At 50.7% G+C, this 26,638-nt stretch overlaps 2 protein-coding genes across 8 annotated transcripts in view; both read left to right on the top strand.

Annotated features, from left to right (window-relative positions):
• The window catches only part of ehbp1 (EH domain binding protein 1), a 142,210-nt gene extending 125,593 nt beyond the window's left edge, over window positions 1-16,617 (top strand). For all 7 annotated transcript variants that reach the window (XM_086174122.1, XM_086174141.1, XM_086174132.1 and 4 more), the window contains 4 exons: window positions 6,542-6,641; window positions 7,604-7,677; window positions 15,181-15,295; window positions 15,600-16,617. In XM_086174122.1, coding sequence (XP_086030248.1) covers window positions 6,542-6,641; window positions 7,604-7,677; window positions 15,181-15,295; window positions 15,600-15,690 — 380 coding nt within the window. In that variant the 3' untranslated portion in view covers window positions 15,691-16,617. The remainder of the gene's footprint in view (window positions 1-6,541; window positions 6,642-7,603; window positions 7,678-15,180; window positions 15,296-15,599) is intronic.
• Window positions 16,618-19,529: 2,912 nt separating this feature from the next.
• On the top strand, window positions 19,530-25,864 carry otx1 (orthodenticle homeobox 1). Its single transcript, XM_086174085.1, has 4 exons — window positions 19,530-19,843; window positions 21,452-21,641; window positions 22,154-22,305; window positions 23,879-25,864. The coding sequence occupies exons 2-4, from the start codon at window positions 21,545-21,547 to the stop codon at window positions 24,626-24,628; spliced, it is 999 nt and encodes a 332-aa protein (XP_086030211.1). The 5' UTR covers window positions 19,530-19,843; window positions 21,452-21,544; the 3' UTR covers window positions 24,629-25,864.
• The last annotated feature ends 774 nt before the right edge of the window (window positions 25,865-26,638 follow it).

Here is a 26,638-nt window from a genome sequence, read left to right as displayed (position 1 = left end):
CCACCTTTGATGCTGCCCTCACAATCGCCGCCGCCAGATAAAAGACCAAAATGTTTAAAAAGTAGATATCACATGATCGGGATGGAAATCACCTCCCGCGTCTGCGGGAGACGTGACGCGCGCCCGGCTTCTTTTAAGACAATCGAGAAATTTAAAGATTACCTTTGCAAATGAAAAATATTCCCCCGATTGCATCTGCTGGGTATTGATTTGTTTTTCCCCCAAACCTTCTCTCAAAGGAGGTGTTTAAGGTCAGGGAAATACCAGCGTTTAACCCTTTGCTTCACTCGTCAGATTCTTTATATCCCTGCGATCAGCTAAGCTAGCGGCGCGGCATGCTAATTCATTCAAAAGAAATAATAGAAATATTAAAAATAAAACATACTTTTCATCAGGTTGCCACCGATGACGACACGAAAACAACCTTTTGGTTTGCAAAAACGGTGTTTGCCGTGAAGTAAGATCACGCAGCTAAATCAACAACGCTCGACACTCAAACGCTCAAAGTTCGACAAAACGTCCAAAACAAGCCGGCGAGGGGTTTTATTTTAAGGAAAAGGAGGGACGAGATCCTTCATCGGTCGTCCAGAGACCGATTTTAAGAAACGAGGCCCGAAGCGAGCGCTTCTAGATCACCGTCCACCCGCCAGACGCCGTTTGTTTTAGCTTTCGCTACCCGACCTTTGCAGAAACCGTACGTTTCAGCCGCCGCGAAAACCCCGACGCCGCCTCCTCCTCTCCCGACGTCACAAAACACACCTCGATGATTAGAAACGGTGAATCCGCCGGTGTGTGTGTGTGTGTGTGTGTGTGTGTGCGGAGCCGGTCCGCGCCCCTTCCGCTCTCCTCCGCCTCTTTTGTAAACGGCAAAGCAAGCGCTGGTTGACAAATGACACCGGCGGAAAAGGCAGTCATTGTGCCTCAGCGTGAAGGGAGGTTTTCCTCCCTCTTTCTTTCTTTCTTTTTTCTCGCTTCCCTCCTTTTCTCCCGCCGAGGAAGGAGCGGGGTGGAGGGGGGGGGGGGGGAGGCGAGTGTGAATCGGTTAATGTGCTCCATTCAGCGGACATTATACACAGGTTCAATAAAGCGGGAATCTGCTCTATGCACTGGGAGCCATTGTGCCATTGAGGGCAGCTAAAAAGGCCTCCTTGCAGAAAGAAATAGCCCTCAGCGCCACTCCAGCGGAGAGCAGAATGGAGCGAGGGAGCGCAGGAGGAATGGGTTTTGGGGTTTTGGGGGGGTTTTGTGGGTGGGGGGGGGGTTCTGCAGCTACAACCTGATGCTGCCTTTTTTTAGCCATGTTTGGAAATGAACCGGGATTCCACAAACGTCTCGGTATCACCTGTTGTTTTTCGCGCCGTCTCATTTCTCAAATTGAATCCGCCGACTCGTCACCCATTCGGGAAAGTTGTTTTATAAAATCCGAGCCGGCTCGATCCTCTCGGTGACTAAACGGCGTCTCCGGTCGTCGTCCTCTCCGTCCCGCTCGCGTCTTCAATTCCGTCCGTTCCGGTTTTCCTTCCGCCGGCGTCTCGCTCCGATTCCCGCTTCCCGAGTCCCAGAGACCCGGCTCTGAATGAACCCCCGTCCAGAAAGCGACGAGAAGTTCGTCCAGATCTCCTCCCTTTGCCTCCTCCCCCTCCCGCCCGCCTTTTTACATGTCTGATAGACAAATTGGATTAGCAGCTATTGGATTAAATGGCAAAATGGCGGGATAAGAAATGAGATGAACGTGCCGCCGTCGCGGCTTTTAATGTTTTTCTCTCTCTGCCCGGCGCCCCCCCTCATCCACGCTCCCTCCTTCCAGGCAGAGTCGCGTCTCTCCTGGGAAGGCGGCTGTCGGATTTTCCTCATCCGTTTACCGCGTTCCCTTACGAATAAGCAAACGTCGGTCATCGGGTCGACGGGATGGAATAATCGCCGAGTGTTTTCCGTGGCGACGGAAGGGACGCGTGGAGATCCCGCGCTTTCCGAAAGAACGCTCATTCCGCACGTTTCTCCCGTGAACTTCCAAGTATCGATTCCCTCCTCCAGAAGAACCTCTGCGGTGGTATTATTAATATTCTCATTACACAAGGTCTGATTATTTAAAAACACCCGTGGCATGAATGGCTTAAACCTGCCGGATGACTCCTTTCTGTTTTGTTTTGTTTTTTTTTTCTTGTTGTTGTTCATCGCCCCGGGGCGCGTCGATAGACACCATCGCTTACCGTCTCTTTATCTGTCGTTGATTGCCGGCTTAATCCAAAACAAATGCTTTTTGAGATGCATTGACCCGACCTGCAGCAGACGCGAAAAGAGTTACCGGGTGATTTTTTTTTTTATTTTTTTTTCCCAGGCGGCCGGTGGAAGTCCGGTTCCCGAATTTCGATCCGTCGTCACGATACGGCAGTTCCAAATCCTCGGCGGTCCAGATGAGGGTCGGGGCCGCAGAAGGCTTGATTTTTTTTTTTTGTCGTTCCCGCCGACGTCGAGGCCGTCGGGTCCGTAAACCGGCGGAGAACCCGCTCTTTGCGACGTCTTGATTTGAAGCCAAATCCAACATGGCCGCCGGAAGGTTGCGCGTTACGCCGGCGTTGTTCCAAGCCAGGTCCCCCAGATGAGGTTTTCTGGAATAAAGAATATCGCTTGTGGAAATGAACAGGTGCAAACCTGCACGCCGTCGCATTTATACCAGTGTTCTCCGTCTCATTTGGTTAATAAGCGACGACGCGTCGTCTTTTGTTATTAGCGCGCGGCGGGGGAGAGGCGTTTCTCCAGGCCCGGCGGAGTGAAATGACAATTCAAGTGCGCCGAATAAAACCCTCCGCCGTCGGCTTTCACGCCTCCCGTGGAAAACAACCGTCGACGTAAACCCAATCGATATTTACAGCCCAGCACTCGTCCCTGCATGTGTTTAGCCGGAGCAGCAGCATCACATGCTTAATTAAAAGCCGGCGCCGGCCGGCAGCAGCGGTTTGACCACCTCGGGGTGGGTTTCATTATTCCTATCTGCACTGAATGGAACAGTGGCCAAGATAACTATCTTAATCTTATTTGGCTATAGAGGCTAACTCTGTCTTTTAACCCTGTCCCTCCTTCATTGTGTGTTCCTCCTCCCTTCCTACTAACACAACCACCGCTAACCACCTTTTTTTTTTTTTTTTTTTTTTTAAAAACCCCGTCTGAGGAAGAAGGAAATCCTGCGTCTGGGTGTCATCCTATCCATCCTATCCAGCCTGTGTGTGTGTGTGTGTGTGTGTGTGTGTGTGTGAGAGTGAAACAAGAGCGGACGGAGACAGGCAATCAGATAGGCGTTGTTGGGTTGCGTGTATCACTTGTATCTTAGCTGTGTGTGTGTGTGTGTGTGTGTGTGTGACTCGATTGTATCTCGCGTGTGTGTGTCGATAAGTGAGGCGGCCCCGAGCAGCACGTTACCGGCGCCGGAGTCGTCTCCGGACGGGGACGGCGGTGGATCTCCATCACACATATTTCGTCTAATCCTTTGATGTCCTGATCAAACATTGTCCCGGTGCCAAGCGTCCGGCTCGGGCTCCGGCTCGCCGCATCTCCGCTGCGTCTCTGCTCCGCGTCGCGCTCAGAGAAACGGCGGGCGAGGCGAAAACGCCGAGACCCAGAATGCCAAAGCGCCAGATGCTTTGATCCAAGATGGCCCCCCGAGAGCCAGCATGGATGCGCCGGGTCTGCAAGCCAAGGCCGGATTCGCAGACGGCGCCGCCGCCGCCGCCGCCTGCCAGGGATATTTACACCGTTTGTCTTCGCGCGACGCGACGCGACGCTCTGTTTCCCCGCGTCGCCGACGGATACGATCGGGAGAAATCCCGAACCCCCGAAATAAAGCAACGGGCAGGAACGCGAGAGGCAAATGACAGCACTTGATAGCCTGAACCTTGACACTTTATATTTTATTACATTTCTTATTCTCCCTCCTTCCTACTATTATTGTTATGTTTTTGCTCGAAACTCTGGCACAACAATTTCCTTCGGGATAAATAAAGTTGTTCTCGTCTCATCTCTCAAAGACCGTTTGGGTTATAACACGCGGGCGTCTTCTACAAAACAAATGTCGATTTTTCCGAATCAGAAAATAAGTGTATTCGTCCCCGAGGGGCAGCATCAAAAAATAAAAATAATGAAAAAAAAATTAAAAATAAACAACTGTGCAGAATTGTGGAAATTATAAGTAAGCTCGCTCTGTATTTTTATATAAAAATATGTCGGGGGGGGGGGGTTGTGGATGAAGGGTGATTTTTATCGCAATTTCTCCAGATTCAGACTGAAATTTTAAGAATAATTCTTGACTCATTCACCGCCGGACATCCCCTGGAAAAAAAAAAAAAAAAATGAAACCAAATCTGGAGAACGCGTGCAAAAAAAAAAAAAAAAAAAAACCCTCACCTCGCAAAAAAAAAAAAAAAACGACGGTTTAATATCGCGATTAATTAAAAAGCACAATGACGCCGGCGGTTGCGGGTGCGTGCGGAGGTCAGAGGCGGCGTCGCTCGCCCGGGGAAGGAGGACGCCGAGCAGCTGTCGGCCGCAATCCTCCTTTGATATCGCTCACCCGTTTGCCCTTCTTCCCTTCGCTCTCTCTCTTTTTTTTCCCCTCCCTTCACCCCCTCCCTATGCACTCGCTCCTCTACCTTTCCTCTGACCTCCCCCCCCCCCCCCCCCGCCGCCTCCCCTCCTTTCATAAAATGCGGCTGGTGGTTAGTCGGCGGGCGGTGGGGGATATAGCTTTATAATCCCCCCTCGTCTCCCAGCCCGCCTCGCCACAATGTCACAGGAGCTTAATATTTGCCATTATTATTTGCTTGTTTTATTTGACTTGGAGGCAGCACAATGACCTGTCAGCGCCCGCTTTATCCCCCCTCCGAGTGTCGTCCGTTTCAAAGTTGACTACAGTAATCCACGAGCCCCCGATTCCGCTAAATCCCGAAGCTTGCTTTCATTCCCTCGTTTTTTTTTCTTCTTTTTTTTTTTCCCGCTCCTCCACCCCCCCACCTCCACTCCACCCTCCTAAATGAAATTACATACATCTGCCGGCTCCCAGTATCACAAATGTCCACACACTCGCCGGTGTCCGTGCACACATCCCGCCGCTCGCCTTTTGTCGTCAATGACGCGGCGGCGGCGCCCGTGCTCCCTCTCCTCTGCCACCAGACTGTGCAAATGTGTGTGTGTGTGTGTGTGTGTGTGTGTGTGTGTGTGTCCCCTTATCCCTCTCGCTTCGTCAAGCGGCGTTTATTCACAGGTGATGTTTTTCATCACGTCTCTTTCTGAGTCGCGTTCATTCAGGGGTTCGTTCTAAAGATGCTAATTATGCTAATTAAAAAAAAAAAAAATTTCCCCCGTCGTTCCCGCCGAACCCATCCGTCAATTAGCGTCCGAGTGTATTTGTAGCGTTAATTCTCTGGTAAGCGCCGGAGATAATAACCCGAGCCCCGAGACCATCTTTCATCTGGCCCCGTTTTCTCTGTTTTCATCCGTTTCTCCTCTTCCCGGACGCGCCGGGCGTCAGATTAATGCCGCCGTCGCTGCTCAACTGGCCCGCGGTCCCGCAAAGATTAGAGAGAAATCGCTGATACAAAAAGCAGAATTCATATTCGCGGCGGGAAAATATACGTGTGGCGTGAGGGATAAATTCTAGTCGCGTTCTCGCGCGGGAGCCTCGCTAACGTCAGGCGTTTAAAAAAGACGCGGAAAGAGCGTGGATTCGAAAGGTTTATCGTCACGCGTGCGGTCTGGAATGGCGTCACCCTGTCGCGTTGAATCTTATTTTGCTGTCCAAGGTGACGACAGGAGCGAAAAACAAAGCCGTTCCTGTCGTTTCCAGACGCGTCTGAATACGAGATCCAAAATAAATATATGTGTACATATATAAACCGCACTTGTCACATGGCATTTACACAGAAACATTTTTCTTGATTAAATTCATATTGGTAGCATCCACAAATATGTACAGGAAATGCTTTTTTTTTTTTTTTCCCCAAACAGTGACGTTAACACGGCTGATTGAAAAGAAAAATAAACATTTTCTATCCCCGCCGATCGCACGAAATTGTTTAACTCGTCTTCTTCGGCGTCGGAATCGAACGGCGTCGGAGTTACGCGGTCATTTCAGCGCTCCGATGCTTAATGAGGCTTGTTAGCATTAAAAAAAATCCATAAATTAGCCACAGTGTTAAAAAAAAAAGCAGCGTCTTACAGTCGGGAAATGGCGGTATTACAACAATATCGCGGTTTTAGCTTTTTGTTTGTTCTTTTCGAGCCGAAGAACAAATCGGGAATCGGAGCGTTAGCGAAGCGGAGCAGGTATTGCCGTACGCGGCGGATAACGGGACGCGAGATGTGTTCGCCGAGCGATCGCCGTGGTTGTGCACGGCCCGACGGCGAGAGGCTCTGCAAAAACACCCGACGGTAATCGCCGGGGCTGATGCCGCCCCGGGAAAACACAACCGGGCTCGGAAAAAAAAAAAACACCTTTATTTTCTTTCGTCGCAATAATTTTCTTTTCTGTGTGTGTTTTCCTTCCCTGCAGGGAACAACAAGGAGGAGGAGGAGGCCATGATGCAGGAGTGGTTCATGTTGGTGAACAAAAAGAACGCCCTCATCAGACGACAGAACCAGCTCTCCCTGCTGTACGTGATCTTCTTCTTCTTCTTCTTCGTAGCTCTTTCCGGTTGCCCGCGGCGTCCGGGTATCCTCCGCCATCACCCGCACGCCGCCCGGCGGTCAGCGGGGCGTCAGATGATACGGAGGGGGGGGGGTCTGCACCGCTCCTTGTTTATCCGCTCATTGATTTACATGCGGACCGGATATGAAATCAATAGAAGCGCGGCGATCGTCACTCCATCGCCCGTCTCTTTGTGTCGTATACGGTCAGCTGCGACAGGTGGAGACACACACACACACACACACACACACACACACATTGACAGAGGGTCTTTTTCCCCCATTTGTGGCTGCTGGGATTTCAAAGTGTGCGAGTGAAGGAGAGATTGAAGTATTCATAATCACATTATATCATGGGAAAGGGGAGGCTTTTAAAGTGGCCAATTGACAGAAGGGCTTATTATTAGCCCTTTGTGTTCCCTCCGTGTGCAGGCCGCAGCACAGACGCCCGTGAAGGACAAATTCTATTAGGGACTAAATTAGCTCATTTTTTAATATGGCTGAAAGAGGAAAGAATTTAATTTGTGGTGAGCGCGCACACACACACACACACACACACACAGAGCAAATGCACCCGTGCACACAGAGACCACACATATGAATGTAGTTGTCTGATTCTCTCCTCCTCCTCCTCCTCCATTTGTTGTCATTGTTTTTTCATTTTCTCCTCATATTCCTGTTCCCCACACACACACACACACACACACACACACACTTTCACCCAAGGCTGTGTATCACTCATGTGCAGTAGATTAATGTGAGGCCAGAGAAGGTTTAGGCGAGTGGCTGAATCGATGTTTATTGCAGGTTTCTTCAAGTGCTTAATGATTTAGTCATTAACATATTGATGAACTTTGTGTGTGTGTGTGTGTGTGTGTGTGTGTGTGTGTGTGTGTGTGTGTGTGTGTTTTCCCTTAACTTGCCACAGGGAGAAAGAGCACGATCTGGAGAGACGCTTCGAACTGCTGAACAGAGAGCTGAGAGCCATGCTGGCCATTGAAGGTAGCGTGCACACACACACACCCCACACACACACACACACACACACACACACACACACAGACGGTAAGGCAGTGAAAGTCACAGTGAATGTTATGATGTCTGTGGAATGAAGGACTTTGAATCCACACGATTTTGTTGAAAGGTCAAAGTTCGTACTTCAGGTCCACAAGGTGAGCTTGGTTAGCTTGGTTAGCTTAGCACGCTACGCTAACAAACAGGGTTCCCGAACACGTCACCTCAGCCGCAGGGGTGTGTGGTAACACTCCACACCTGGAGGGTTTTGGTGTATGATTGAGCACGAGGGGTCTCTTGCTGCTTCCATTTCTGGGAAAAATCCTTTTCTACCCTGACTCGCCTCCCAGGAATTAAAAAAAAAAAGAAACTGATTTGTCTCGTTTTGTTCCCGGAATCCGTCACGTAACTCAGCTCCGCCCCGATGCGAGAGTCTCACCCCGGCAGCGTCCACGGCCGCCTCTGGCCTCCGGAGCAGCTGCTAGTTTGTCCAAACTTACCCAAGTTTCGTTCAGCGTCAAGCGCGAAGTGAGTGTTTTCCACGCGTTTGTTGTCGTCGCCCTGCGCGCGCAAAGACCTTCATATCCGCCGTTCCCGTGTATTCGGCTGCCAGGAGAGTTAAAGCGGAGCGGCGGCCGTAGTTTCCCACTGATGCGGACGAGCCGACGCTCCGGCGTCGCTTGTTTGGGTTCCAGCGGAGCGATTCATCTCCCTTCACTCGAGCCCGCGCTACATTTCGTCCAGCTGTTTTTCAGCCGCCATCAAAAACCCGCCGCCGATTTGAATTCTTCCGCCTCTTGATGAGGATTAAGATGGCCGCTCGTGAGGGATTTCACTCACTGATACTTGATCAATGCTATCTGTTTCCTCGCTAGACCCGACGAGCCGATGCCGGAATTGAAATTCACCGGCGGCCGGGCTGAGCGCGGGGCTGCGCCGGGAAAAAGACGCGGCGGTGTTATTGGAAGCTTGTTAAGTACAGCGCGGCCAGAAAGGCGTCCATTGTGCTGTATCAAAGTTCTCGGGGGGTGAGGTGGAGGTGGGGGGGGGTTTAATCCCCTTCGACTGCGTCCTCTTTGGCAAAATGAACCTTTCGCCAATCAATGCTAATTGATTTTGCTATTCGACATTGACCACCGGCCGCCCCGCTCCCCTCCGCCGCCGCCGCCGCCGCCGCCGCACAGCCTTTGGACACCCATTGTAATTTCAGCGGGCACCTGATAAGCTACCTGGTCCATAATAAATCAATTGTAATTAGCAAGAAAACAGAAAGAGGTGGGTCGGATCGCGGGGGCGGACCGCGGGAGGGGGAGGGCGGCGAGCGAGCGAGCGAGCGCCACGCCGCCGTCCAGCCTGATTCCCTCCGTCTTCGTTCGCCCATTTTATTTATCTATCCTTATCGAGCCTCGCCTGCGTGCGTGTCTGCCACTGCACATTCAACCAGCTGTGTTTCGTGTGTGTGTGTGTTGGATGGAGGAAGGTGCAGAGGTGGTGTGTGTGGTGTCACCGAGCTGCTCTCGGCCTTCATGTGGACTTGTTGGATTTGCAGCAGACTAACTTATCAGCGCTTCTTCTCCTCTCCTCCCTCAGGGAGGCTCTTAGCATTCACAGCTCTGCCTTCCTGCCCGACACTCAGATAGTTCTGAGCTGCTGGGAACACCGTCGCTCATCTGTGTGTGTGTGTGTGTGTGTGTTCGCATATCTGCCAGTCTGTCTGCATCCGTCCGTGTGTCGTACAGGTGTGTTTGCGTTTCCGTCCCTGTGTGTGCGTGCACACGTACGTGCGTGCCGAGCGCACGGCTCCTCGGCTCTTATTTGGTGCTTGGGCAGCTCCATTGAGCGACGGTCGGGTGTGCAGGTAATTGCTGATTTGGTTGGACGGTCGATGACAGAGAGAGAGACCCATCGACGAGATACACTTGCACACGCACACACACACACACACACACACACACATACACACACCCCACTGAGAAAATATACACCTGTGCTGATACACTAACACACACTGCACTCCAACTCTATCTCCTCCTCTCAGTCAGAAGTCACACACATTTGGAACCATGGTGTTCCTCTCACACTCACACACACACACACACACACACACATACACACAAACACGTAGTCAGCCAGGTCACTGTGCAGTGCATTCATCATCCTAACACACACACACACACATGCATATAGTCAAACAGGTCACTGTACAATCTGCTTAGCACCCAAAAACACACACACACACACAAACACACACACACACAGTCAGCCAGGTCACTGTGCAGTGCATTCATCAACCTAACACACACACACACACACACACACACACACACACGCATATAGTCAAACAGGTCACTGTACAATCTGCTTAGCACCCAAAAACACACACACACACACACAGTCAGCCAGGTCACTGTGCAGTGCATTCATCATCCTAACACACACATACACACACACACACACACACACACACACACACACACACACACACACACATGCATATAGTCAGACAGGTCACTGTACAGTCCGTTAGCACCCAAAAACACACACACACACACACACAAACAAACACATAGTCAGCCAGGTCACTGCAGTGCATTCATCATCCTAACACACACACACACACACACACACACACACTCCTTGTCCCTCTCTGAGTGAACAGGACCATCATCATCACTGAAGGTTCTCGGCAGCTTCCCATTGGCTCCTGCTGACGGTGGAAGCTGTCAATCATTCGCAGACGAGCCGCTGGTTTTCATCAGGACGTCGGCCGAACCTGCGGGTCTGAAATACAAGCGGCGTGGAAGCGGCAGCGACTCCCGACAGGAAGGAGACGGAAAGAGGAGGAGGAGAAGATGGAGGAGATGAATCCTCTGCCAGGAGGACACATTTGACTGGACATTTCAAAGATCGTCTTAGAAGTTAAACCTCCACTTCAAACCGGCTGTGCGGCGACCTTCTCGGAGTTTCCTGCTCGGCAGCACGGCGACCGTGGTAATGAGGAGGTTTGACGGCGAAAACATCCGTGGACGACTTGAAGGCGAAACGGACGTCAGAATGAAATCGTAAAAGCCAAAAGGAGGAGGATCGGGAAGAGGAGGACCGTCGAAACCCGAAGTGGATGTACAGACGCGGGAGGTGGATACGAGAACCTCCGTATTTAATGGAAGAAGAAAAACGAATGTTTTCGTACAGCTTGTTTACAAAACCAGGCCTTCAGGGACCCAAACCGACCCCCCTCGCGGTCCGAGTGTGTGTTCTCCTTGATGGTCCAGCCTCCACCTTCTTGACCTGCATCTGCAGGCCGGCGAGGTCCTCCAGAAGCCTCCGGATCAATACTTTTTACAGGCTCCGCACGGAAACCCTGGCGCTTAACCGTTCAAATCGGTGGTTTTCAGCCGCTTCATCACATGTCGTCTAAGAAGGTCCGTTTACTGCGTCCAGGAAAGCCGGCGAACGAAGATCCGGCTTTTCCCGGTTGACGTTCGGCAAACCAACGGCCCCCTTCGAGGCGCCGCTCAGCCCGACTCGCCGGGAGCGGCGCCTCACGGGGGCCGTCGTCGCCGAGCGCGTTCGAAGCAGCGGCGCTTTGTGTTTGGAGCTTCTGCTGAAACAAAGAAAAGAGCGAAACCCGTCTGAAATGGTTTTCGCTCCGGCTTCGAGCTTGTTTACCTTCGCTTTCGTCACCCGGCGAACGGGCCGGGCCGCCGCTTCTGCCAAAACAAAACAATGCTGTGCTACCGGCTCCTTCTTCGCCTCGAAATCCTCAAAGTTCCCGCCCACAAACGCCGCGGGAACCCGCCCGTCGACTCCGGGATACGCTTTTCCGACCTCGATCGAAGGCGCGGCGACGGCCCGGGAAGGCCGCGGCGTGGCTGTGGCGGAGCGCGCCCGGCGTTAACCACCTCCCTGCACCTTGCTGGTGCGCTGCCAGGCGAGGAAATGCCATCTGTATGCCACGCTCTCATCTGGCTGCCGCTACATTGATCCACTGTGCCCTCTTTATCTGCTTACTGATTCACACCTATGTAGGCTCACACACAGCTGTGTCTTGGCTGCCTTCGAGGGCCGTGTATGTGTGTGTGTGTGTGTGCGTGTGTGTGTGTGTGTGTGTGTGTTTAAAGTGGACGCCCTCTCACCATCTAAAAGGGATTTATGCATAGCCCGGTCCCAGAGTTTTTCCTGTTACGGTTTGATATGATAAGCTTTTTTATATGTTTAAAATCAATATGTAATCCTATGCAGGAGCTTATCCCTCTCCACAACCCCGACACACACACACACACACACACACACACACACACACTTCCCATTTGTAAATCTATTTGGGCTTTGTAACACATCGGGGCGGCGCGCTCCAGACCCTGATTGATTAGGTTCACTGTGGAATCCCATCACATGGGCGACTTTTGATGATGTCGCCAACTCTTTCAGGGGCGCTAGTTGACTGGAACCGCTGATAAAAAATTAAATGGAGAAAAAAAAAAAAAAAGAAGAAAAACAGGAAAAGAAGCTCCGTTCCACAAGTTGTCGGAGCAGAGTTTATTGGAGGAAGTAGTGCTTTTTGTTTCGTTTTGCTGAGAATCGGCTGAAACGGAGCAAAGTCGCCAAAGTCGCGCGGTTTGTTTGCAAGTTTAAAGTGTTTGTCGTCACGGGATTTTCTGTTATTGTTCATTCAGTCACTGTAACGGGAAGAACCGAAGTTAAACTCCCCGGTGACGGAGACGTAGAAGAGGTTCGAAATAACAGGGGCCTTTTATTTTTCTTCTTTTTTTCCTTCGCCTTTCTTTCGTAATTCTCTGCGACGACGGCGGTTTTCGAACAAAGACGACCGAAGAGGAGCTTGTGTTCGGGGAGCTTTTATTCCGTTTCCGGGTTTCCGGTCGCCGATCGGTCACGTCGCCGGAGATTCGGTGGCTTTCAAAAGATTCTCGAGTGATATTTTCTCCGGACCTGTGATAGTCGTTTCACTCTGGCAACCATTTTCCCCTCCTGTCGACTTTCTTCCCCTCCAGTGGCACTTTTTGTCTCTTGACTCCACTTGGACGGCGGCCAAAACCAGCTTTTTTTCTTTTCTTCTTTCTCTCTTTATACGTGAGAATGAAAGGCGGCGAGAGCACCGGCCCGCCAACGGAAAAACAACAACAAAACGGCGGTGGCAGAACGTCGCGGAGCGGCGGGCGATACGGTTGGATGTGGGAGAAGGACAGACAGATGGAGGGAGGGACAGAAGGAGAAGTTTGGAGTTTCTGCTCTTGAATAAATTTGGCGTCGGGGGGGCGAAGAAGAAGGAGGAGGAGGAGGAGGAGGAGGGGGATTTGAATCAGTGCATTCTTGTGTTCCTCGTGCAGACTCACATGGTTACCGTGCGCGCCGAGGGTTATCTGAATATGAGCCGTACACACACTCTTTTCCCTCCCGGACGGGGGCGGGGCTGGCCGGGTCTGAGTGGCCGCAGGGTGTTGTGTTTGTTCGCGGGTGTCTGGTTACCCAGCCTGCTCCGCTCCGCTGTTGCCTGGTCACGTCTCTCATCTGCCCTCTTTATTGTTTACCTTCCTAATGAGGGGGGCGGGGCTCTGCTGCCTGTGATTGACAGCTCTGCACCCCACACACACACACACACACACACACACACAAGCCTGCACTTTGGCTTCTTGGCTAAGATGGAGCGTAAGGATTGAGAGAGATTATTCCTGAGCGGCTGGCCCCTCCCCGGCACCAGCGCGGGATTGTGGGGCGGCGAAGGTATTTGCGGACGTGAGCGCGTTTCCGTCCGCCGATTATCCCGGGGCGAAGGGACGACGAGTCACGTGACCGGTTTCGAAAAGTTTCCCCGATAAACAACAACAATAAGGAGCGAGCGGGCGCAGGTCGGGGTGTTTTCGGGAGTGTTTGCGGAGCTCCTCCCCCCTCGGAGGAGGAGAGCAAACAGGAGGAAGACCAGATCGCGGAGCCAAATATTGGGACTGTGTTCATTTCGCTCTGTGGTCGACTTCAAAGCGACGCGGAGGGCAACGGAGAGAGAGCAGACCTTTCAGGACAAACACACTGAGCACAGCGTGACACACACACACACACACACACACACACACACACCGCCTGACTGCGGCAATTTGACTCAATGAAGAGGGGCATATTTATTTTTAATAAAGCCACACTTACTTTGGGGCCTGACATTTTATAACACTGCCTTTATTCGGGGATCAATAGGCGGTTAAATATTGATGGGGTGAAGCGACGCCGCTCGGCTCTGATTCCTCCGCCGGGCTTTTCTCCTCCAGATGTAAACCGACGTGCGACGGGTTTTCTCACGGAGCCGAGGTTCCCGCCGGTGTCTCTCCCGTGTCTCGACACGTTTCGGTAAAGTGGAGCCGAATCTAGCCTGAGCCGCCGGGAGGCCCGGGACATCTGCGGGAACCCCGGGGGCCTTTGTCGGGATCCGTTTATTCAAAAAGCAACCTCGCGTTTCGCTAGAATCGCTCGGTTGACAAAACATTTCCCTGGATTGAACATATGGTAATCACCCAGAAAAGAAGTAGCATAGAATTTTAGGAGAAACAGTCAGGAAGTCCCTGTGAGAAAGTCCAGAGGGGGTTGTTTAGGGAAGAGATGACGTGTGAAGACACAGGTTGGTGGGAGCGGGAGATGATCACCTGAAGGAGGAGAGTCTGCTCCTCCAGATGTTGTGAAGGTTTTGCAGAGCGGAATCGGACAGGAACCCCTTGGGAGAGCATGCTCTCCCAAGCTGAGGTGATTTGGACGGGGGCACCTTCCTGAAGACTCACCTGTTTGGGAGAGGGAAGGTCTCCCTAATTTGACTTTAAAAGTCTTCCCAACATTGGACTTCCGATGTGATTTTGCAGGTCGAGTTCAGGGAAATCTCAACTCGGCGTCGTCGTCTGTTTTTAGGAGACGTGAACTCCTTCCGAGAGACGGCGGTTCTTTGTCTGAGACCAAAACACTAGTCTGAAGGAGAAGCTCAAGAGGTCCAACGTCGGAGAGGGACCTTTAGTCTGCCGAGGTTGAAATCGGTACATGTTGGGACGTATGTCAGTCCCGCTCCGTGCTTCGTACCGCACGTTTCCGACGGGTTGTCGGCTGGGTTTCCTTGGATCCATCAGACTGAGGGACACCACGGTGGAGGTGACACTCATGAGAGTGTGTCGTCCCAGGTCTCTGTGTCATCCACCGCGGTCCAGCAGGTGTGCGAGGAGACGGACGTCTCGGCAAACTGTCCATCCGTCCTTCTGTCTCCTGGTCAGGAGCCTGGTCCTATAGCTCCTTCCAAAGAGCAGCGTTGGATGGTGAAGCAGGTCCGGTATCTTTGGCTCCGAGGCAGATGTTTCTCCTCCGGTAGCTTCATCGGACAAGCCGTGTCTTTGAATCAACCTCACTCGCTCTGCACGCAAATTTCATCCTGGGCTGAAGGAGTGTGAACGCGTCTAAAAGAGTCGCCTCCGTGTCTGAGCCGCTTTCCCCTCCTGGTCTTCGCAGACTGGCAGAAGACGGAGGCCCAGAAGAGACGGGAGCAGCTGCTGCTGGACGAGCTGGTCATTCTGGTCAACAAACGGGACGCGCTGGTGCGGGACCTGGACGCCCAGGAGAAACAGTGAGTTACACACAATCCTCCAACACCGCTCACACACACACACACACACACTTGCATGTCAGGATGGGGGTCAAGATCTTGAGTGTCCACAAATCAGGTGTTCCATCTCACCTGTGTGGGCGGGACCTGTCAGTCATTGGCCAATGGAGGTCAGAGCTCAAACCCTGATGCTGACCAACCGGATCAATCAGTGGCATCAGGACCACTTCAGTGTGTGTGTGTGTGTGTGTGTGTGTGTGTGTGCCAGCCCCTCCCTGCTCCTGTCCCATGTGACCCCCTGACCTCCGCCCCTCCCTCCCTGCAGGGCCGAGGAGGAGGACGAGCACCTGGAGAGGACGCTGGAGCAAAACAAAGGCAAGATGGCCAAGAAGGAGGAGAAGTGTGTCGTTCAGTGACCGTCACACCAAATCACACACTTCTGGACAAACGTAGCCCGTAAAAGAAATGCACCGAGGTTACTGAGTGATTTGATATTGGCCCACCGGGGTTTTCTAAGCGACGGCGGAGGCCGTTCCGCCGAGCAGGCCTTCGAGCTGCACCCACTTTGTACTGACCCGCGTCCGTCTTCTACGCCGGACGTTGTTTCTGGGCTGGTGTTCTGCTTCGAGACGGTACGCGTGGATCCCGTCCGAGTGTCCGGACGAGGGTTCGAGTTGAGGTACAGCACAACCGGTGCTTGTCGTTTTTGTTTTTTGTTTTTTATGTGATGACGTGGAAAAAGTTGATGTTTCAGTCGGACTTTTAAAAGGAGAATAGTTGTTATATTATTGATCTTTTCAAGCTACTTCATTGCTCGATTGTGTATCTTCGACTTGTTTCACTCAAAAGTTTATACTTGTAAAATATCTTACTGGAGGAACTCCTTCCTTTATACATCTTAACTTTCCTGTCGCTTTCCTCCCTTCTTTTTTACTGTTTTGGTTTGAAAGCGTTTTACCAAAAGAAAAGATTTGACAATAACCTCTGGGTGTAAATGTCCATCACTGCCTGACCGACAGCCTCAAACATCCTCTTTGTCTTTTACCCTCAACATTCATGCAGTCAAACGTAAAAAAAATATATATATAAATATATATATATATATATATATATATAATTTATTGCCATTTGTCCTACAAGCTGCTTGTAAGAAAAGCTTCCCACGCATTTCATGTATTTTGCTCCACGTCTGGGTTTGTATTTATTGTATCGTGAAGGAGAGCAGTATCCCCTCTCCGAGCTCCACCTGCTGCAGTTTGTCCTTTCCCGTCAACATGTATGTGTTTATTTATTCCATGTCATAACCCTAACTCTCCAATAAAGTCCTATGATTTCATACTCCAGGCGAGCGCCTCCTCTGTGTCTCTTAGTTGGATTCCAAGAATCGGCTTTCAATCTGATAATCCTGGACATTAAAAAGCGAATACCTCGCAGCTCCGACTTTTCTATTTTCCGTGCAATCTGATGCAGAACTTGCCCCTGTCCTTCCCCAGATGTCCGTGTCTGATCTCCTAGCGGCCCCTCTCCGCTCCTCCGGCGGGGCTTCGCGCCTCTCCGAGCGGCCGCCGCCGCCTCGGGTTCCTCCGCGTCCCGCGTCTTTTCCAAACCCCGGACGGAGCGGCTTCCCCGGGGAACCCGCCGTGGTTCCCGCCGGTCGGGGACGGAGGAACGGAAGATGAGGCCGGCGGCGCGGGCTCCTCAGCTCCTCCGCCCCCCGGGTGGCCTCCCGGCCGAAAAGCGCGCTCTGACGGCGGGCGTCCTCCCGGCCTCTCAGCGGGTCGGGACCGGAGCCGCAGCGGCTCACCGACGCACTTTAACCGCCCGATTAAATCATCTTAATAATACAAAAAAGTGTGTGTGTGTGTGTGTGTGTGTGTGTGTGTGTGTGTGTGTGTGTGTGTGTGTGTGTGTGTGTCTGCGCGCGCGCGCGCAAGTGTGTGTAACGCTGCATTCACATCAGCTATCTCAAAAAAAAAAAAATTCAAACAAAAACACATTTCGAATTAAAACCAAAGTTAGCTGAACAAAGGTGAACTTCCGTCTTTGGATGAGTGAACTTTCTACTGCGGCCGGTTACAGCGAATAAACTTTCTTATAATAATAATAATAATAATTAATAATCGTAACAATAATAACAATAACAATAATAATAGTAACAAAAATAAATAATACTCGGATATTCGACTTCATTAAGTGCACTTTTTAAATGTTAAAAGTGTGAGCATTTTAAATTTTCTAATATTCCAACGTGTTTAAAGGGGGAATTCCGCGCGGTCCAAAGTGTCTTTAAATCCCGGTTCGGTTCCGCAGCGGCTCCGGTGAGCGACGTGTCGTTTGCGGTGCTGAGTCTTACCTGCTCCGGCCGCCGACGGAGTTCCGGTCACCCCCGGCAGCGCATCGGTCCCCCCCGCCCGGAGCTGCGGCGGCTCCTCGGCTCCGTCCTCCGGCCTCCCTCCTCCGGGTCTCCCGGCTCCACCTCGCAGGTGCGACGCGCCGCTCGGCCTCCGCCGCACCTGCAGCGGGAGGGAGCAGCCCTTCCTCCTCCTCCTCTTCCTCCTCCTCCTGCTGCTGCTGCTGCTGCTGCTCTTCTTCCTCCTCTCCTCCTCCTCCTCCTCCTCCTCCTCCTCCTCCTCCTCCTCCTTCTCCTCCTCCTCTTCTTCCTCGGTCGGCTCCGGTGCTCCTGCGAACCTCCGCTTTGTGCATCATGGTTTTAATAAGCGCCGGCAAACATCCCCGCAGATCCCGCTCCCAATCCCGCCGGCTGGGGGACCGAACCTTTCCCCCTCCTCTCCTCTCCTCTCCTCTCCTCCTCTCTAATCCCAGGCTTTACCAGCTCAGCATTAAGAAAATTCAACTGCAATTTGGGATTAGACAAATACTCTTATTACAAAAGGTTGGTGCAACTCGATAAGTTGCTTCTTGTCCGGGCTTTTATCCGGACTCTCAGCTCCTCACCGAGAGAAATGTCACAAGAACCGTCTCTTTGTGTTCTGGACCTCCATATTTGTTGAATGGCCTTTTTGCATAATTTAACGGAGTCCGTGCGTGTGTGCGTGTGCGTCAAGGAGGGGGGATGATATTTCGGGCCCTCTGACGACACGGCCCTCAGAGGTGTTTCTGAAAAAAAAAAAACAATAATTATATTATTGTTATTATTATCATCATTATAGACAAAACAACAATAAAATTAACGAGAGTAAAACGCGAGGTCGTAAAAAGCACCCGTATTCACAGATTGTCAGGACCCTTCGTTCAAAGACAAACCCTCTGATTTTAGCGTGAAAAACAACACAAACTGTTAATGTTGGCATTTAAAAAAAACAACCTACAACTCGGCAGTATTTTCCTGGTGGTGTTGGAGAGGAAGACATGCACGCACAAATACACACACACACACACACACACACACACACACACACATAGACACACAATCATTTCCATCCCCGTGTGTTTGGAAAATCAACTGTTTCGGGCCTGATTCACATCGTTTTGCCTTCACCGCGCATTCAAACGTGAAGGTTCACACACACACACACACACGCACACACACACACACACACGTCGGGTGCGTGTGTGGCTCTGGAGCTGCAGGTTTGACGCAGCGGCCTGTGATTGTTCCTCCGCAGAGCTGAAGGTCCGTCCCTATTAAACTTTACGTCAAACATCCTCAAATGTAATTCTAAATGGGGATTAGAGCTCATTAATATTCATGAGGCCGGTGTGAGCGTGTGTGTGTGTGCGTGTGTGTGCGCATCACAATAAATATCGTAATGGTCCATTTGGAGGAGCGGTTCCTTTTATTTGGCGATGAGATGGAATCAGTGTTGGGATGCCGCGGAGGTCCAAGGTTCAGGTTGGATTTCTCTCAGATGGTTCAGGGTTTGTTGGAAATGCTTGGATGAGATGGGGAGCAGATAGGAGCCCGGCCGTGACTTTACTCGGAGTTGTGAGTGACTTTATGGCTGAGGCGGTAAGAAGGTGGTGGTGGTGAGGAGGAGGAGGAGGAGGAAGCGGCTCCTCCGCGCACAAGGCCTCGCACTTTCTCCCCCAGTTCCATCTTTAAAAGCTCTCCGGCTCGCCTGGTCCGGAGACTCGGACTGGAGGAGGAGGAGGGGCGGGTGTGGATGTGGGAGGGGAGGGCGTGGGAGGGGGCGGTCGCTCTCCGCGGTCGATGCGCGCCGATAGGCCGCGCCGCACGTCCGTCAAGCGTCGGGCCGGCGCCGATTGGCCGCAAGAGGCGGGCCCGCAGGTGTCGGCGGCTCTTAGAGGCGCAGGGCGGAGAGAAGGTGATCAATCTCCATTAGAAAGCCTTAACAGCCTGACAGACGGCGGCGAGCCGCGCCAAGCAGATGAGTGTGATTTATCTGGCAGTAAAAAGCCCGGAGCCGCGCCGAGGACGCGGTGACGCCGCCTGTCCGCCCGCCCGCCATGCCGCTCACCGCCGCCCGGCTCTGAGAGTTTAGCGCCGCCCGACTTCCGCCTGCTGGATACTTTGCCCGCCGCCCGCCCGCTCGCCCGCCCGCCCGCCCTCGGTGGCCTGCAGCCCGGGAAGGGAAGGAATAACTCAAGGTAGGCGCTGTCTCTCAAACTCTTTGTTTTCAGTCAAAAATGCCTCACCTCTACCGCTTCCCCGGTTCCGTCCGGACCCCCTCAAACAACGGGCCGCCTTCCGGTGACGGCCGGGAAAAGTTTCCCCGTTAACCGACGGACGGGGTCCCCCGGAGGACATCCGGTCTCCTTCCTGCAAGCGGTGATCTACGTCCTTCGTTGCGGGCTTTTTAAACACGTCCCGGTGAAAGTGCCCGTTAAAGCGGTGTGTCCGCCGCCGGCTCTCCCGGAGGTCTCCCTCACACTGCGGCCGGTTTGCACCGGGAACCTGGCCTTTGCTCTCCGGCCTGCCGGCCGTCGGCCCCGGCGGAGCCCCTTCGGACGAGTGGTCAGATCAGACTTGCAGGACACACCACCTCAAACTTTAAGGAAAAAACGACATTAAATGTATGATAAGAACTTTTTTTTTAATACGAACGAAAGATAATAATTATTTTTAATCAAACTATATCCCCCTATTTTTTCCCCATCAGATATTTTCAATTGTACCTTTTGTTTAAATTATTATCAAAGGTTCTCAGCAAGACCTTATTTATTTTTTACAACTAAATCAAACATGTATTATCTTAAAAACCGGTGGTATTTAAGGTTGTTGTTTGATTTCAATCAATCAGTTAAACTTTAATGAAACGTAATTTAATTTCTGGCTCCAATGCTGGTTTGAAATAAGAATTGAAAACTTCCACTCAGATAAGAAAATATCTCGTTTTTTCTTTCTAATGTCAATCTCTGCAGTCTGTTTAATCCCGGCGACACTGTGTGTGTGTATGTGTGTGTTGGGGGGTCTCACACACTCTGACGGCCCCAAACAAATACACTGACCACCGACACAGGAGCTGCTTGGATTTTATAGATCATCAAATCATCCTTTTTTTAAAAAAAAAAAACGTGTGTGATTGTGAGTACGAATACAGTCTTCTTTTAAAACACACACACACACACACACACGCAACTCAAACAGGAGACTGCAGGCAGGTTTTATTAACGTGTGTAAGCTGTAGCGTTTTAAAATGCAAGCATTAATAAAAAGAATACTTGTTGTTCTCATTTAGATAGTGATTATCCATTATTTTTAGGTTTAGACAAAAAATCACCTCTAACCTTAATACCTAAACTCCCGTGGATTTGCTCAAATTTTCTTTTAACATCAAAATATTTGCTGCTGCAGAAAATGCTCAATCCAAATACCCAAGACAGAAAAGACCTGCAGGTAACAGAAGCTTCATAAATGTGGTGATTTAAACTACCCATTGATCTTGGTTTAACTTTATTTTGTAAAAGAAGGGAGTTGAATGTGGCTCGTTTTAAAATCAGATTTTATTTGAACGATGGAGTTCTTTTGATGAAATGAAAGTACGATGGAGAGAATTGGGATTATTCAGAGGTAATCAAAAGAATTATTTCAGAGATAATTAAAATGATTTAGGGACAATTAAATACTCTAAGGATGTTAACTATATTTTCGCAGACTTGTATCAAGATTAAGTTTGAAAGTGTGTGATATGTGGGATAGAATAAAACCCCAATGTGCTCAGTGTTTTAACTCCGCTGCCTTCCCCCTCCCCGCAGTGACTGGGATCGGATCGCCGCCCCGTCAAGCTGCAGCATCGGGGGAAGCCGAACCGCTGGGCCGAGCTGAGCGGAGCGGTGACCGCCTGTAGCATGATGTCCTACCTCAAACAGCCCCCCTATGGCGTCAACGGCCTGGGGCTCAGCGGCGCGGCCATGGACCTGCTGCACCCCTCCGTGGGATACCCAGGTACACACACACACACACACACACAGACACACGGAGACGTGCGTGTTTCCAGTTAAATCCCGGGCTTCGGTTCGCTCTCCGTTGATTTGCTGAAGCCCGTTCGGCTTCCCCGCACGGCCTCTGGCCGGCCGTCCAGTCGGGTCCAAGCCAGGCTGTAAAACACGTAATTATTCATATAAAACTGATGTTAGTTTTTTTTTTTTTTTTTTGTAAAACCGTGCGTTAATGGCGTTACACGGCCCGGCGTGGACAAACGTTTTGAAGTGTGTGTGTGTGTGTGTGTTTTTTCTCCCAACTCTGTTAAATGTTTTACAACCCGTTTATACACTATTTAGTGGAGGGGAAAGACAATATTAAAGAATAACTCTCCCACTATTCTCTTAAGTTTGGGGTAATTTTACTTTTAATTATTTGCCGGGCGACGGTACTTCAGGGCCAGAGTTTGCAACACTTACCCGGGTCGTGTTTGCGGCTGGCGGCTCACCGGGGTGTCCCTGTCTCTCTCCCCGCAGCGACGCCCAGGAAGCAGCGGCGGGAGCGGACGACTTTCACCCGCTCGCAGCTCGACGTTCTGGAGGCGCTGTTCGCCAAGACCCGCTACCCGGACATTTTCATGCGGGAGGAGGTCGCGCTGAAAATCAACCTGCCGGAGTCCAGAGTGCAGGCAAGGAACTCGGCCTCGGCTTCGGCTTCTCCTCCCCCGCCTCCCCCTCTTCCTCCGCGGCCTCTTGTCGGCCCTTTCCCGGTCCTAACCGAGCGAGCTAACCGGATCGAACCGGATCATAGCCGGTGCTGAATCATGCTAGTAGCATTTAAACAAACGATGGCTAACTTTTTAACCGCTCCGTGATTTTATTAAAACACGATTAAGTGTTTTTAGCGTCGATGCCCTCAAATTCAGCCGTTTACTGAGTAAGAAAAAAGCTAAAAGAAAAGTAGCAGTAATTAGTAAATTCAAAAAGTAGACTTTAGGATTAAAAAATGACAGTGAGCGACCGGATCTGCGTCATTAACCGTCCGTTTTAAGTAGCTTAATGATGCTAATATATTTAGCTTGATTGCTATTTATTCTCACAAAGTCTCGCGAGTAAATTGACTGCGGGTCCGAGAACTGGGTTCAGAAAAATAGCCGTAAACTTCGGGGCGTCGTAAAGACGGCTGGGAATTACTTTTAATTTCACAATCGTCAAGTGCGGGAGGAACTTCAAAAAAATAGAATCCCTTATGTCACGTTATCTCGTGTAATTTAAAATTTAAAGATATGGTGTTCAAAAAAAATAAAATATATAACACAACATGTTTTGTGATCTAGAATAATTTCATTAACAGGATTTTATTTTAGTAATTTAGTCCTCCAAGAAAAGTCAGCAATATCATTTTGGATATTAACCAAATTAGTAGTTAATAGATATGTTTTGTTCAATATTAACATAAAAGTCGGCAGTGGCTCTGTATCCCTCAATTTGCATCATTTTTTTCCCAAATACAAAGTGGTGGTAATTATAAGCTACACTGATAATACTTGACATTTCCTCAGCCAAATTTACAATTACATTGTACTACAAAAGTTTGACTGATGTTAATTTTGCAGGTAAATCTGTCCTGTTAAACCATCAATGGTTTTACACAATACTGTCTTATGTTTGGGGTTATTTATAAAACCACCTTTTCTTGGCTCATCTAATCCCCTTCCGTCAGTAAAGAAATCCTCAGAAAAACAAAAATAACAGTTGTACAGGGAAATAAATTGCCAAATAAATACTTTATTAAACGCGAACAATATTTCTGCGGCGTGTCACAACATGTCATGTGATCTTGAGGAGATGAAGGCGGTGGCGGCGGCAGTAGACGTCCCTCTGCTGTACCGCCGTGTACAACAAATACTACTCTTCAAAGGCATTAGGGGAAAACCGAGGTGAGCTTCTCTCACACAATTTGAGTTATTCTCAGAATGTGTGTGTGAAACAAAATGCTCGACATGATCCTGCCCTCTCGGTGATCTAGAGTTACCCCGCTGTGCGGTGAAACCCAATAGCCTGTTATCTTAGAGCCGTCGACCAGGTATGAAATTGGACCCCTGGCCGGCCTGAGCCGAAGGGGACTTGGGGGGGGGGGGGATGAACCTCGACGGCTAATAACCCCCAATTTTCCTCCATAATGTCCTCCCGGCGTACACCGCTCTTCCTGACTGCCGAGACCGAGGCGGCCCGGTCTCTAACTCCCGACTGCTCTTGCAGGTTTGGTTCAAGAACCGGAGGGCTAAGTGTCGCCAGCAGCAGCAGAGCGGCAGCAGCGCCAAAACCCGGCCGCCCAAGAAGAAGTCCTCCCCGGCCAGGGAGAGCACCGGCTCGGAGAGCAGCGGCCAGTTCACGCCTCCGGCCGTCTCCAGCACGGGGTCGTCCTCGTCGTCGTCCTCCTCCACCAATCACACGGGCCCGGCGGCGCTGAGCAGCACCTCTACCTCCATCAGCACCGTCTCCTCCATCTGGAGCCCCGCTATCTCCCCTGGAAACGCCCCGGCCCCCGCCGTGGCCCCGCTCCCGGAGCCCGGGCCTCCTTCTAACGCCTCCTGTATGCAGCGCTCCATGTCCGGCACGGCCGCCGCCGCCACCTCCTACCCCATGTCCTACAACCAGACGCCGGGCTACGGTCAAGGCTACCCCACCCCTTCCAGCTCCTACTTCAGCGGCGTGGACTGCGGCTCCTACCTTGCCCCCATGCACTCCCACCACCACCCGCACCAGCTCAGCCCCATGACGGCCTCCTCCATGTCGGGCCACCCGCACCACCACATCAGCCAGTCGTCGGGCCACCACCACCACCACCACCACCACCAGGCCTACGGCGGCTCCGGCCTGGCCTTCAACTCCTCCGACTGCCTGGATTACAAAGAGCAGACTGCAGCCTCCTCGTGGAAGCTCAACTTTAACGCCACAGACTGCTTGGACTACAAAGACCAGGCCTCCTGGAGGTTCCAAGTCTTGTGATCAGGCTTCTTTTTTTTTTTTTTTTAATTTGGATTTTTTTTTTTTTTGTTGTTGTTGCTCCTCCTCCTCCTCTCCCCGCTCGTCTCCTCCCTCTTCTTTTGTGTTCCCAGATTAGCTTCTTTTTTTTTTTTTTTTTAAAGACAGAGTTTATCAACCATAAGAGAAGATGGCAGCAGGAACACACGGCCGTTGGACTTCCTCCCTCCTTCACCACGTCTTTAAAACAAACAAACAAACAAACAAACAAACAAACAGAAAACTAAACAGTCAGTGAAGTAAGAAGGACACGACGGCGTCTGCTGACACCGAGCGGGGTTTTAAAGGCACCATTTCCTGGATGACCTTAAGAAAACCAATCCTTTCTTTTTTTTTTTCTTCTTTTTTTTTTGTTTCCACCCAACCGGCTTTGACCAGCAGCTTCTCTGGACGGGAGGAATGTTTTCCCCTCTGGTCGCGGCGACAGGAACTGCCTGTGGCGCCATCTTACCTCTCCGAAGCCCCGATTCAAACCCTGTACAGTTTTTATTTCTGAAAAACAAAACAAAAAAAAATTTGTTATTTTAGGACAACAGAGTTTTTAGTCAGCGCCGCAGAGGAGCTGAAATCTGTAAATATGTATTTGGGTCAGTTCCAGTGACCATGTTTAGTTGGTGTATTTTTTTTTTTCCCCTGAATTTGAAATTGTTTATTACCACTTTGGGAGGAGAAAAAAAATGGAAGATGAGAAAAGTGTATGTAAATCTTTCCAAATATTCCAAAGAGATCAAAATTGGCCATAAAGTTTAGCTTTTCTACACGCTGTTTGTTTTACCCGTGGAAAAAAAAAAGGAGAGGAGTTTTTTTGCAATTTGAAATCTAAAATAGACACAGAAATCTTTCTGGGCATTTTTTTCCCCTGCAGGTTCAGCTTTGTTTTCCCGGATTATTCTAGTAGCCTCTGCATTTTGCAAGCAGTCCTCCTCCTCCTCCTCCTCTTCCTCTCCCGGGCATTGTCGTGATAATGGACATGTTTGAACCGCAGCACTTGGCTTGATCCTGGAGTCAGACCATTTTTAAAAAAAAAAAAATTCAAAAAAAAAAAATTCTTAGTTTCAACATTTTCTGGAGAGGAAATGTGGATTTCTCGTTCCAAAATGACAGTGAGATGTTGAATGTATCTTTCAAGGCGACCCCCCCTCACCCCCCCAAACCCCCCCAACATCCATGTTCAACCAATAAAGATCCCTTCAGTCCTAATTCCTCCTCTCCTGTGGATTTGGTTCCCACCGGGGAGTCTGCTGCTTCTCCTCCTCTGTTTTCCAGCTGCATGTTCACCAGCAAATTATAAACTGTTAAATAACACTTCACTTTTATTTCAAAAGCTTGTTTTTTTGTGTTTTTTTTCCCCCCTCTTCTAATTATAAACAGGGATTTAAAAAAAAAAAAAGGGAATGAAAGCGTAATGAAGGCCCCGCTCCTGCGCTCTGGAGGAGCTGCCGGGTTTAATCCTCCGTCTCCGGATTGAAACCCTGCACATCTTTGGTCGCTCCAGGGGGACAGAGTGTGTCTTCTCCTTTTTTTTTTTTTTTTTTTTTTTTTAACCATGCTGTTCTAAAAAGAAGGGGGTAAATACATTTGATCGGGGCGTCATTGAACGCACCGCTGGAATGAACCGATAATGACGCGCTTTCCCCCAAAAAACAACCTGCAGGAATCTGTCACTTCTGCAGGATGCGGTAATTGCGGGGGTGGGGCGGGTTAGGGGGTCAGCTCCGGTGTGTGTGTGTGTGTGTGTGTGTGCCCGCAAGCGCCTCTGAAATTAGAGTTGGGGGGGGGTCTTGAGTGGCTGTTTTTACGCGCGTCTTGCGCAAAAGCCGCTGAAACGACCCCCCCCCCCCCAAAGGAAGGGAAAAAAAACGTTTCATCTTCAATTAATCCCGCAATTAATGTCCGTCCCGCTGAAAAGACTCCTTATTTCCTCCCACCACTTCCGCCCGAACAGACGCCATCAATCAGCCGATTGATCGATCG

Source organism: Fistularia commersonii, chromosome 2 (assembly GCF_037954325.1).
Source record: "Fistularia commersonii isolate RoL2024-O1a breed Wild chromosome 2, RoL_Fcom_v1.0, whole genome shotgun sequence".
In the NCBI taxonomy this organism is placed as follows: Eukaryota; Metazoa; Chordata; class Actinopteri; order Syngnathiformes; family Fistulariidae; genus Fistularia; species Fistularia commersonii.
The sequence above is the reverse complement of the archived record's forward strand: the minus strand, read 5'-3'. Positions and strand labels throughout refer to the sequence as shown.

Coding starts and splice junctions, on each gene's coding strand:
- otx1 (XM_086174085.1), top strand. CDS start 21,545: ATGATGTCCTACCTCAAACAGCCCCCCTATGGCGTCAACGGCCTGGGG. Junction 21,642..22,153: donor CCCCTCCGTGGGATACCCAG/GTACACACACAC, acceptor CTCTCCCCGCAG/CGACGCCCAGGAAGCAGCGG. Junction 22,306..23,878: donor TGCCGGAGTCCAGAGTGCAG/GCAAGGAACTCG, acceptor CTGCTCTTGCAG/GTTTGGTTCAAGAACCGGAG.